This window comes from Ranitomeya imitator, chromosome 7 (genome assembly GCF_032444005.1).
Source record: "Ranitomeya imitator isolate aRanImi1 chromosome 7, aRanImi1.pri, whole genome shotgun sequence".
Lineage (NCBI taxonomy): Eukaryota > Metazoa > Chordata > Amphibia > Anura > Dendrobatidae > Ranitomeya > Ranitomeya imitator.
This window is the reverse complement of record NC_091288.1, coordinates 33,982,878-33,996,083: the sequence shown is the minus strand read 5'-3', so window position 1 is coordinate 33,996,083 and position 13,206 is coordinate 33,982,878. Positions and strand designations below refer to the sequence as shown.

The 13,206-nt window shown below is 40.0% G+C and overlaps 1 protein-coding gene across 4 annotated transcripts in view; it reads right to left on the bottom strand.

Moving 5' to 3' along the window:
* The window catches only part of SLC4A10 (solute carrier family 4 member 10), a 241,875-nt gene that overhangs the window by 79,052 nt on the left and 149,617 nt on the right, over positions 1-13,206 (bottom strand). For all 4 annotated transcript variants that reach the window (XM_069733040.1, XM_069733043.1, XM_069733042.1 and 1 more), the window contains exon 5: positions 11,708-11,868. In XM_069733040.1, the coding sequence (XP_069589141.1) occupies positions 11,708-11,868 (161 nt within the window). The remainder of the gene's footprint in view (positions 1-11,707; positions 11,869-13,206) is intronic.

The window sequence follows — 13,206 nt, the reverse complement described above, 5'->3', positions numbered from 1 at the left end:
TGCTCTCAAAATAAAAAAGGCCGGGAGCCCCTGATCTAGACGGTCTGCAGTTTGGTGGTTGTTGTTTTTATGTAGACCACAAAAATGTGCACAGAAAGCTTGTCATTTTCAAAAAAAGAGCATGAAGTAAGTGCTACTAGTCCAGGATAAACCTATCTCGGCTACGACACTTTCAATAATGCTCCGTGCTGATAGCAGCAGTGACCTGGATTTCAGGACCATTAAAAGGGCTTTTAAGGTAAAATGTCATAATAATACCGTAATAAACTGCTGTTAGTCTAAATATGATGTGGGTGGTAATGCTAAAAATGGCAACTACGGCATTTTATTTTCACAGTAGTTTCTTACAGTCTAGTAAAGTCAATTATTTTATGTTCGAGAAGTCAAACACAGTAACGCAGGTAAATGAGTGATGTTCTCACTAATCCTGGCAATCTGATTCATCAGGATTCTGAGTCATGCGAATGAAAATAAATGCGCAAAATTCATTGTATAAATAGATGTCTTTGACATTATAATGTTTTATTACTATTTTATATCATTAGTTATCACGGCTCTATGCTCATTGACTCTCATAATCTAGTGCGCCAAGCTGACTCCAAAGACTACACAAAAGAACTTTGACAGGTGAAGGATGAGCACGTTGGAGATTTTGTTCCCAACTTTGTCAGGGATTTCTGCCCGACTCCTTGAAAAATTGGAATTTCAGACTTCAATTCTGTCTGAAGCCATCAGCTCAAAAAAGCTGGCTGAGACAAACTTGGGCTATAACTGTTCTATAACAGATCCCAGAGGAACTTTGGCCTTCACCCTTTAATCACTATATAGTGATCTGGACTTACGAAGGGGCCCACTGGGTTGTTTCCACGGAGTCGCTGCTATCCAGATGGGCAACCTTAGGGAAGGATGGTCAAAAGTTTAAGTAACTTGAGGGATAGTACCAGCCAGGTGTAGAATCAGAAGACAAAACCATAGTGAGGGAAATAGCCAGGATCGAATACTAGATGATCAGTCAAAGCGTAGTCAGACAGGCCATGATCATGATAAGGTGGGTATGGCAGAAACAGATGTAGTAAGGAGGTATGATCTGTATCAAGATCAGGGTGCACACAAAAAAGCACCAGAGTCCAGGGTGTAATCCAGGCACAATAACTGGCAACTTCCAGAAGTAGGCTGGGAATTAAGTAGGGTGTGCTACTGCCCTAATGACCACAGAAAGGTGTTGACTACGGTACATTTTCTGGGTGGCTGGACAGCACACACACCAATTAGCCCTGCTGGATAGCACCACAGGCTACAGCTACGCTAATCCCCTGCTGGACAGTGTTTGTGCCAGCCAGAGACATGGGCCATGATGTCTCCTCCATCACGAGCATCACCTGCAATATGAATACAGAATTTCTTGGTGACTAAGGCAGTCGTTGCTGAAGAGGGTCCAGGTAGATATGTAACAGTAGGCAAATGGAGAGAAAAAATCTCCAACTTTAGAATTAGATTAACCTTTTTTTAGTGGTGTCTTTTGAGCTGGACACAATAGCATGGTCTACGGCAGTATTGGGTACAGCTTAAAAGACGGAGACTGCTGGAAAACAGGTCAAACAAGCAGTAGTCGAACATTTTATACTTTGCAATCTGTTCGCTTCATTGACCTTGTTGGAGGATCCCCGTGTTTTGAGGCTTAAGGTTGAAGCCTGTGAAAGAGTCAGGAAAGGGGGCTTAAATCTGGTGAGAAAGTATCCTTAAATTAGTGCGATAAAAAAGGTTTATCAGGCCTTAATTTTTGTAAAAATTAGATTCTCTTCTTTAATGTTTATATGCGCATGGACGAGGATGATTTGAATAGATATCACTGATTGCATTGAAAGTCAAGGGGGCAGACTTAGAAAACGGTCTTAAAATAAAATGGGTCTTTGCTGCCCAAAGCAAAGTTTCACTTTTTAATTGCAGAATCTAAAATGAAAAAACGTGTTTTAGGCAGCTAAGAATATTTTTTTAAATAGCTTCATAAACCTGTCTCATTTGTCAGTTTAGCCAGTACTACATAAAAATTAGCGTATCGGGGGTTCCAAGAAATGCAGTGGAGATGTCCCTCTAGATATGGCAACAGTCTTAGATCAAGCCTTCAGCCCCATAAATGATATCCTCTAGAGGACCTGGAGAGAAGTTCTGGCACTCAGTTTTAGTAACTATGTTCACTTTTGCTACAACAGCTTGCATTCTTCCGACACCTCCCCTTGAGAAAGCTACATGCAAAACGCGCGTCGGGGCTGTGCCATCAGGGCCATCTTGATCCTCCCCTACCATGAGTAAGTAATATCACCTATAATCTCTCCTCTCTGTTTCCCCCTTTGTTTATAGCTATCTTTGCTTTGTCATTACATATGGTGTTCAAAGACTGTCTGTAAAGGTGTTTAGCGCATTGAGTGCTATTCGATATATTTTGGATCCATTTTTTATTCATTCTTAGCTGACACATTTGTAATTTATGGTAATTTTTTTTCATGAATTTTTCTATGAATTTTTTTTTATTTCATGGTTTATGGCTACTCCATTTTTTCAGTGTTTTGCCTAGCTTGCATTCTTGGTAGCATACAAAACTTTGCGTACTACCAAGCTCTGCCAAATGTTCATGAGGTCACAAGTGTCCAGTTTTTGTTCTCATTTTACTTTTGCTGCTCCTCTCGGTATGCAGTTTTTTTTTTGTTTCCTATAAATCCGCTGTATGATTCCAGAGATACGGACCCTTTTATTTTAGTGCTAATATTTATGGACTTTACCAGAGGGGCGTGGCTCACAGGATCCTCTGGGGCGTGACTTTTGACTGATCTGCATTATTCCTCTGTGATCACCTCCCCCATAGTCATAGTAAATACCATAAAAATCAGAAAAAAGAACAGGCCCATATCTCTTGAACCATATGATTAATTTTAAAAGTAAAAAAAAAAAAAAAAAATTAGAGCAAATACTGATCACGTTTGACCTGGTGACAGGCCCTCTTTAAGCCAAGAAGTTTTTTCAATTTTCTTACTTAAGGGGGTTGGATCATAAACATCACATGACAGATGATAAACGTATAATTAATGAGGTGCCAGTGTTATATCCATCAGTCCAATAGATAATGAATAAAGTGGTAATATGCATGCATGACTATTGCTCCAGGACATGTGATCAATGGGGGGTTCAGCAGTGGGACCCCAGTGATCATATATTTATCACCAATCTGATGGACTGCTGAAAAACGTTTTTGTTCCAAGATTGAAGATTTGACATTTCGTTTCTGTATTTAGCTACAAATTCCTGTAAATCCAAGTATGCTATGAATATGGCAATACATTTATAGCCTTAAAAAAAGAATCAGTAATGGATTTCCACCAGCTAAAGTCCTACTGTCCTGGAAAAACCGGAAAACATGGCAAACCCAACCCTAGTTAATCCAGGCTTGGTCACAACATTGCAGTCATGGCATATTTCCCCGGCATAGATAGTCAGCATTTCTTCACATTTGCACAATAAAATGTGGATAGTCAAAGGGGATTTTATTACTAAAACTTGTTTTTTATTAAATTTCTGCAAAAAATGTTTTATGAAATAAATGTCATGCAAAATCAATGTGGTGCAGTTTGCATAATGCTAAGACCGTTCTTTTGATCCAAGACATTAAATATGGAGATTAAAGAAAAGCCCTGTTACATGTCAACAGAGAACCTGAGCACGGATTACATAACGTGTTGTTCAGTCGCTGAGGTTCATTTAAGAAGCCTGTCAGTTTTCTGCGCTCTGATTTATAAGATTCTGCCCACAATGTATTTCATTTCACCAATCTCCTTCTAGCAAATTCATAATGTTTCAATTATTAAAACCTAGAATAATTGTAAAATATCCAAGCCGCATTTCAAACACACAGTAGTTATTGGCCCCAAAAACTAAATCAAAATTAACTCTAATTTATTAATATAGAATGATCTGCAAAGCTTGTAAAAAAAAAACAGATATTTTGGCCATTCTTGGATGCTGCAGCTCAGCTCCTATGGAAGTGAATAAAAGCTGAACTGCAGTGCCTGAAAATGGTCACTAGACACTGTATGGAGTGGCGCTGTTGGGGCGCTGTAAACTTTGCACATCCAGCTGCCGCTTGAGTTGCAAAGAGTTGAGAAGTGGGGGAGTCAGGTATTGCTGATGACCTATCCACTCAATCGGTCATGTAAAGGAGCAAGAGGAAATGTCCTGGATGGCAGGTATGTGTCACTGAGGTGGCTAGCCTTTGTGATGTAAATCCCAAAACTGAAGGCTCTAGCAAGGGTAGGTTGATGAGAAGGTTTTTATTGGGAACGGAGTTTGAGTCCAGGATTTAGGAGCGACCAAAAGATTCTGGATGGGAAAGGTTGCTCCCATGCATTCCAGTCAGGGGCTGGCAGGTCCTATAAAAAGGCAGCTGGGTTGGCTTAGGTGGGTGTGACGTCTTGGAATCGGAGAGTAACCAGTAATGGTGATCACACTGCACCTAAAGCAGGACCACTATTGCTGTCTGGCCGAGACCCTGCTGTTGCTTTACAATGTGATTTCTGATGTCTGTATGCATTCTCGTGCCCACCTTAGAGAATTGACCCCTACAGTCATCAATAACCAAGTCCTGGAAAACCTCATTAAAGGCCAAAAAAAACCTAGTGCGAACCCTTCATCAGAATTTACTTTTTTTCTTCTAAATGGGTCAAAAACTCTCTGCTGATTAATTTTATAGCAGAAATAGAGTTTAATGACGACATCTGTTTGTCCAGTACCACCAGAGAGCAAAGGAGCAAACTGTTATGGTGCCCATACACCTTAGACAGTTACTATCCATCATTGGCAGGTGGTAAGAGAGAGAAGGATCGGGCAGTTAGATTTCATCATGGCTGTTCCTTTTGCTCACAGGAGACCAAACGTCTGATGTGTTTTCCATAGGAAGAGAAAAATAAGTCACTGTCTACCAGACATTTGGTCTCCTGAAAAGAAAATAATCAGCCATGATGAAATCCAGCTTCCCGATCCTTCTCTTTTTAGATCTGTTATTTAAAGATAGATAGTAGGGCCCTAATATATATTAGATGAGTTCGGACAAATTTAATCTAAAGTCTATGAAAACGTTTACTACATTAAAATCAATCAATAATTAAAGAGCGCGCAATACACTCTTAAAGGGGCTATCCATTATTAAAAACATGGAAGTCTTCTTATAAGACCCAAACATGTCCATATGTGTTCTGTTTGGAATTGCAAATCACCTCCACTGAAGAGAATGAAAAAAAAAGTTGTAATATCACACTTATCCCCTTGATAAACATTCAGCATAGTCAAAATTGTAAAAGTATTTTTCAGAATTCAGATAGAAGTGATTGCAGAGAGCTGCACATGCCAATCCACCTCTCTATTCATGCCATGAAGAGGACATCTGTTGGACAGTTTTATCAAATCCTGTGGTTCTCGAGTTTTTGCCTTTATTTTATTCCCGCTGCTCCCTTGAACATTCCACTTTTTGCTTGCTTCCAGAAATATTGGCCTTTGTATTTAGTGCTACTGTTTATTATTTTTATCAAGAGGGCATAACTCATAAGATCCTCTGGGGCGTGTCTTTAGGCAGTTCTGGACAGTTACCTTCTGAGCAACACCCTCTTAATAAAGATGATAACAATTTGCTCTAAAGAAGGCCCATATCTTTTTATCTGTATGGCAGAATTAAAAAAAAATTGTGGAATACTCAGGGCAGCAGAGGAAATAATATATTCCTGAAAACTGGTCACATTTGACCGACCTGGTGACAGGTCCTCTTTAAGTGTTGTATTTACCCACTGATACCCGTTATTCATATGGTCTTATCAGATGCTACTTGTCTGGAAACTCTAACAAAGGAAAATTGGTTTGTCCAAAATGTTAGCCCCCATGTAATAAATTAAGGGGGCACATGGGATTATAAGACATTTTGTGTGTGAAGGGTTAAGATTAGTGATGAGTGAGTGTACTCCTTGCTCAGGTTTTCCAGAGCACGCTCGGGTGATCTCCGAGTATTTGTTAGTGTTCGGAGATTTAGTTTTCCTTGCCGCAGCTGGATGATTTACAGCTGCTAGCCAGCCTGAGTACATGTGGGGGTTGCCTGGTTGCTAGGGAATCCCCCCATGTAATCAAGCTGGCTAGTAGCTGTAAATCATACAGCTGCGGCAAGGAAAACTAAATCTCCGAGCAGTCATAAATACTCGGAGACCACCCGAGCGTGCTCTGGAAAACAATCAGTGTGACTAATGCTGTTTGGTTTTTTTGAGTTCTTTCAAGGGTTAACCCTGCTGAGTTTTTGGCGGTATCTTGTCGCTGGGCACGTAAGGAGCGCCTGGAGAATCTTTTTCCACCAGAATCCAGGAATCTCAGGATTTGTGGATCAGCTGGATGGAGGGGAAGGACTTTGATATTTAACCCACCCTGATGGCCAGCGGTGGAGTATTGCTAACCTGAAGATTGAAGACCCCAGTGGACCCCATTGGCTGGTACAGGAACTGCATCCGTCACTGGACTTGTCCGGTATTTTTGTTGGGATCTACAATGGAGGTTCTACAACGCAAATGTGAATGCAGCCTCAATTGTAAAGAATTCAGTTTTTATTATCCATGATAAGCCTAGTGGGATAAAGACCATCTTCGTGTGGCAGAAGACATGGCTCAATATGAATGATAATATGAGAACATGTTCAGTTCCTTTCCTTTGACTCTAACCTAATTATACCAAAAGTCGTTGCATTTTCCTCATTCCTTCCAATCATTTTCAATAGAAAGCTGTCGTGATCACAGACTCTCAAAAACTTTGAAGATGATACAAAGGTACGTGTATTTCTGGACTATGAATAATTAACTTTTATCAGGAAAATGTGATATGAAATGAAATGTTAAAAACAACTTTGGATTATTTTTCATTCTGAAATCAGTCACTTGAAGTTCCTAATTACAAGGTGACCGGGGACTTATAGGATTTTCTGGGATTTGAAAAAAAAAGGTTTGTTTGTTTCTACCAAAAAAAACCCCACTCTGGATCTTTTTTTTTCTGGACAGCTTATTAAAAAAATTATGGAAAGGCAACATTTAAGAACCATTATGATTCTAAGTGATCCACGTCTACAGCCCATAATTCTGATATGAAGACATCAGCTGCATTCATTGTGAGCTGAAAAATTATGATTATAGTAATGAGTACAAGTTTTTTCAGCTTCAAGAAAATCAGGGACACGTCAATTTTTTAATGGATTGGGTTAAAATAAAGTGCCCTATTTTAATGGTATGTCTGGGAATTTCTGGACTGTTGGAAACTCTCCTCTGGACCCTGGGTTTGGATTAGCCTTGTATATTGCTATTTTACTTAGAATACAATTTTTAAAGGGGACCTGTCACCAGGTCAAAAGTGGGCAATTTTTGCCCTTATTGCTCTTGCTTTTTTTTTTTTTAAATCTGCCATACTGATCGAAAGATATGGGCATTATATTTAATGCTACTTTTTTCTAATCTCTACCTACGGGACGTGGCTCACAGGGCCATGCAGAGCAGCCTAACGACACGCCACCAGGGAACCCTGTCAACCACTCCCCCTTAGTAAAGACCTGAATACCTTAATAAAAAGGCCCATATCTCTTGAATTGTATAACGGATGAAAAAAACAAAAATGATAGAATGTGGTCACAGCTCATGTCTTTCCAGTCACATTACATGGAGCTACTGGGGCGCTTGCCTGGGGATTAAACTCTTAGGGATGAAACATTTTGCATTTTGAACTATGCAAGCAAATGCAAGAGACCTGTCCTCAGTAGCTTCTCTCTGCCCTACTCCCCTAGACTGAAGGTGTGCCTCCATAAGTGTATGTATACAGAGAGACCAGTCAGTGTAGGGGACTGGGGCTGGCAGAACCCCTGGGACATGTCTCTTGGACTAGTCATATTGTCCCTAGTATATTACAGTGCACGCCCCACTTTTCAGTTTTTGAATGTCCGCAAAAATTTAAAATAACCAATAAATTTCGTTCAACTTCACAATTGTGTTCCACTTGTTGTTGATTCTTCACCAAAAATTTACATTTGGTATCTTTATGTTTGAAGCATGATATGTGGGAAAAAGTTGAAAAGTTCCAGGGAGCCGAATACTTTCGCAAGGCACTGTATCTCTGAAATGTCCCAGCATTTTACAGTGAAACACACCTGGCTGCGATATTGCGGCCGGTCTCTGATTCCTGCTGTCTGTGGTTCAAGCAGCATAAATCAATTGTAAGGTTCCATTGAAGGTCATAGAACATGACCCGTGCAAAGATCTAAAAGCCCGGTCTGACTGGCGGGCCTCCTGACCTGACCTTACTGTTTCATAGGCATATATCTGTTGGCTAGCTCAGTTCAGGAGACCCGCCATTTGGGCTAGACATTGCATTCAGAGTACAGTCCGTATTTCACGGACATGTTATTTCAGCCTAAATGTTATACAGGAGAATGGTTGAAATGGAACATCTAAGTAACGATTATCTAAGAAGTTGTCAGGCAGCCTGTCAACCAATGTGTCCTAGATTTCTCAGCTCTGACATATAGACATAACAAGGGCAAGAAGATTTGGCATACAAATCCAGCTCTTTCTATCGCTTCCTATCTCTTCCCGTCTGCTTTTTTAACGGATATGTCCGATTTGAAAAAATAAATAAAAGATGGTACACTTTATTGGAGTATTTTAGGGGAGATAACAGGGGAATACTCCTATCAAGACCTTCATCCATTAGCTAAAGGAAAGCGAACCTTTCTTCCTCTGGAGGACCAAAATGTGTAATGCCTCATTTCACCTGCGGAAGAGCTGCAGAGGATTTGAACACTTTTTTGTCACGATTTAACACAAAATAAAGCAGATTGTTTGGGGTCCAAGCAGTAGGAAACAATTTAGACATTCTTTATTCGAGGGAATCCTTCTGATAAAAAGGGACAGCCCAAAGAAGAAAAAAAACATTTACGCTGTGGAATATATTATAATAATTAACATTTCATTAATTTTAGAAAACATATAAAACATATTTGGTTGATACAACTTTTGTCAGATTAAGTCATTTTAGATGGGAACAGTTAAGTATAACATCTGTGGTTTTATCTTGTTACGGACAGCAGTTGTCAAAGCAGAATTGTTGACATTTTGGAGCCCAATTAATTGGAGACGTAGAATCTGTATCTTATCATATGTTATATGGCTTAATCAAAATATAATGCAGAATTGTTAAAAGAAAAAAAAAAGTTAACCTCATGCTGAAAGCATCTAAAAAAAAAGATAAATATGAAATTTGCGATTTTGTAATTTGCTCTCTTCTGATTATGGCTCTAATTTTCACCAGAAGCTTATTTGATTTTAATGAGACAGAATGATCACTTTCCCCAATAAACTGAAAGTAGAATTAATGTGCATCTCTAAAAGATACATTTGACATTTTATATCTATGCAACCTAAAATCAAAGAATCACAGAATGTTAGAGTTGGAAGGGACTTCCAGGGTCCTCATGACCAACCCCCCGCTCAATGAAGCCTATGTTAAAAACAATGAGCAAATACCCTGCAGTAAGTAAATAAATAGTAGTACATGTACATAGGGTACAGCTATCCCACCACAACAAGGTGTACCAAGTCAGGATAGACCCTAACTCTAGTATCTCACCTCGCTATGTGCCAGCAGGCTTCAAATAAGACAGACCTACACCGACTATTTTATACCTGCCTACAGAAAGCAAAATAAACCAGGAACCCAGCACAAAGAGTGGGAAGTGGCACAACTCTGTACACTGTGTGCAGAATTATTAGGCAAGTTGTATTTTAGAGGATTATTATTTTTATTATTGATCAACAACTATGTTCTCAATCAACCCAAAAGACTCATAAATATCAAAGCTTAATATTTTTGGAAGTTGGAGTGGGTTTTTTAGATTTGGCTATCTTAGGAGGATATCTGTTTGTGCAGGTAACTATTACTGTGCAGAATTATTAGGCAACTTTATAAAAACCAAATATATTCCCATCTCACTTGTTTATTTATACTGCACAAAATTTAGAAATTAACATTTCTGACATTCAAAAACAAACCCCCCCAAAATTAGTGACCACTATAGCCACCTTTCTTTATGATGACACTCAGCAGCCTCCATCCGTAGATTCTGTCAGTTGTTTGATCTGTTTACGACCAACATTGCGTGCAGCAGCCACCACAGCCTCCCAGACACTGCTCCGAGAGGTGGACGGTTTTCCCTCCCTGTAGATCTCACATTTTATGAGGGACCACAGGTTCTCTATGGGGTTCAGATCAGGTGAACAAGGGGGCCATGTTATTATTTTTTCTTCTTTGAGACCTTTACTGGCCAGCCATGCTGTGGAGTAGTTGGAGGCATGCGATGGAGCTTTGTCCTGCATGAAAATCATGTTTTTCTTGAACGATACTGACTTCTTCCTGTACCACAGCTTGAAGAAATTGTCTTCCAGAAACTGGCAGTAGGTCTGGGAGTTGAGCTTCACTCCATCCTCAACCCGAAAAGGTCCCACAAGTTCATCTTTGATGACACCAGCCCATACCAGTCCCCACCTCCACCTTGCTGGCGTCTGAGTCGGAGTAGAGCTCTCTGCCCTTCACTGATCCAGCCTCTGGCCCATCCATCTGGCCCATCCAGAGTCTCTCTCATTTCATCAGTCCATAAAACCTTTGAAAAGTCAGTCTTAAGATATTTCCTGGCCCAGTCTTGATGTTTTTCAGCCTTCCTTACCTTGGCCATGTCCCTGAGTATTGCACACCTTGTGCTTTTTGTTACTCCAGTAACGTTGCAGCTCTGAAATATGGCAAAACTGGTGGCAAATGGCATCTTGGCAGCTTCATGCTTGATTTTCCTCAATTCATGGGCAGTTATTTGGTGCCTTTTTTGCCAAACACGCTTCTTGTGACCCTTTTGGCTATTTGCCATGAAATGCTTGATTGTTCGGTGATCACGCTTCAAAAGTTTGGCAATTTCAAGACTGCTGCATCCCTCTGCAAGACATCTCACAATTTTGGACTTTTCGGAGCCCGTCAAATCGCTCTTCTGACCCATTTTGCCAAAGGAAAGGAAGTTGCCTAATAATTAAGCACACCTTATATAGGGTTCTGATGTCATTAGACAACACCCTTCCTCATTACAGAGATGCACATCACCTGATTTACTTAATTGACAGTTGGATCTCAAGCCTGAACAGCTTGGAGTAGAGACAACATGTATAAAAAGTATCACATGATCAAAATACAACTTGCCTAATAATTCTACACACAGTGTATGTACAATGTACAAAAAAACTAAAGCAAAACCAATAAAATGAGCTTGCACACCTAGGCACACCTCTTGGTATAAGTGCAATGTGTAGGTGCACAGTCACACAGTGTCCATTAACACATAAAACTTAGGATACAAATAATGAGAAAATACCCTGCGGTAAGTAAGTAAATGGGAATGGAGTAAACATCATTGATGTGACTGTTCAAGTTATTGGGTTATTTGTGGGGCACCGAGCTTACCACCGGAAATGATGGACAGACGGCAGATCTGAGGTCATCATTATTGTAGGATTCTAGAATACAATGGTATCACAGCTACATAAAGAAATACAATGTTTTATCACTTTTTGCACATGAGATCACGCAGATCCGGTAGGGGTAATATTAATGGTACCTGCAATTTCTTCCAGAGTGTTGGCCCTCATGTCCAACAAGACCGTTCCATGCAGAATACAACTCCTCAACTCAAACAAGCTGTGAAGAGACAATGTAGCCACGTAGGGCTTGCTCCACCGCTCTCCGCCATCTTCCACATCTTCTTCAAACTTCAACCATCTGTTGAAACAAATGTTGGTGAGGCACAATCAATCATGCAAATTTCTACCAAACAAGCTGTTCAAAACAGCAGACTGCATCTACTACTGCAGATGAACCACACATTATGGATGTTGCCTATCTCCTTACCGGATGGCAATCGCGGCTTTTCTTTTCATTAGACGTCCTGGAGGGACGTCGTTGTTGTGGCATGACACACAAGTGATGTCGCGAAAGGCCGGCTAAATCCAAAGAAGAGCCGCGGATGCCGGGAGGTACGAAATGGTTTTCATGGCTCCCATCCAATGACCGAGTCAAGCGAATCGCTTCGCACCAACTCTATTACAGTTAAACTTCGATTACATGCTTTTAGTGGTGGCACCCTCTAAGTGATGGGTGTACATACAAAACCATTTAAAGGTCTTGTCTTCTTTTAGAAAACCTTCTTCCGTACATTAATATAAGTTCTAAACAGCCAAACTGAGTACTTACCCTCCCCCGGTCCAGCATTCCACTACTGCCCTAATCTCTAGTATTTGGCCCAGTGCTGGGTCTCCACCGCTGCCAATTTCTTTTTTGTTTGGCTGCAGCGGTGACATCACATTGATAGCACCGAAACCAATCAATCACATATTTCAGCAGCTCTGCCATCTAGGCAGTCAGAGCTGCTAAGCTCAATCATTGGCTGCAGCGTTGTTACCGAGATGTCACCGCTGTAGTCAAACAACAAAGAAATGGACAGCGGTGGAGACCCAGCACTGGGCCTGTGAAGAGTAAGTAACACTCAATTTTTTATATATCAGAGTATGGCAGAAAGTTTTATAAAAGAGGAGGAAAACTTTAAAAACTGTAATTTCAGGAGAACTTGCAGTGGAATACTTGTGTCTGCCTTCAGCTCTTCCCTCCTTCTCCACCCATCACTTTCCATAGAATTTTATGAGCAGCAAATGTCATTTCCTACCTAGGTAATGGGAAAATTTGTCTTCGCCGAATACAAGTTTTACCTATGTATTGAGATCAAATGATCAATCCAGGAGGAGAAAGAAGATTTATCAGATAAAATATATCACAAACTTTTTTATTATTATTATTATTATTATTATTATTATTATTATTATTATTATTAATAATGATTATTATTATTAATTTATGAAAAAAACAATTATAATTACTCGTTGACATTATTTTTAACTAATGTGATAGAATAAAGAGTTATCCATGTTTGGGGACAATTTTCTTTTTATTACTTAAAGGGACTCTGTCACCTGAATTTGGCGGGACTGGTTTTTGGTCATATGGGCGGAGTTTTCGGGTGTTTGATTCACCCTTTCCTTACCCGCTGGCTGCATGCTGGCTGCA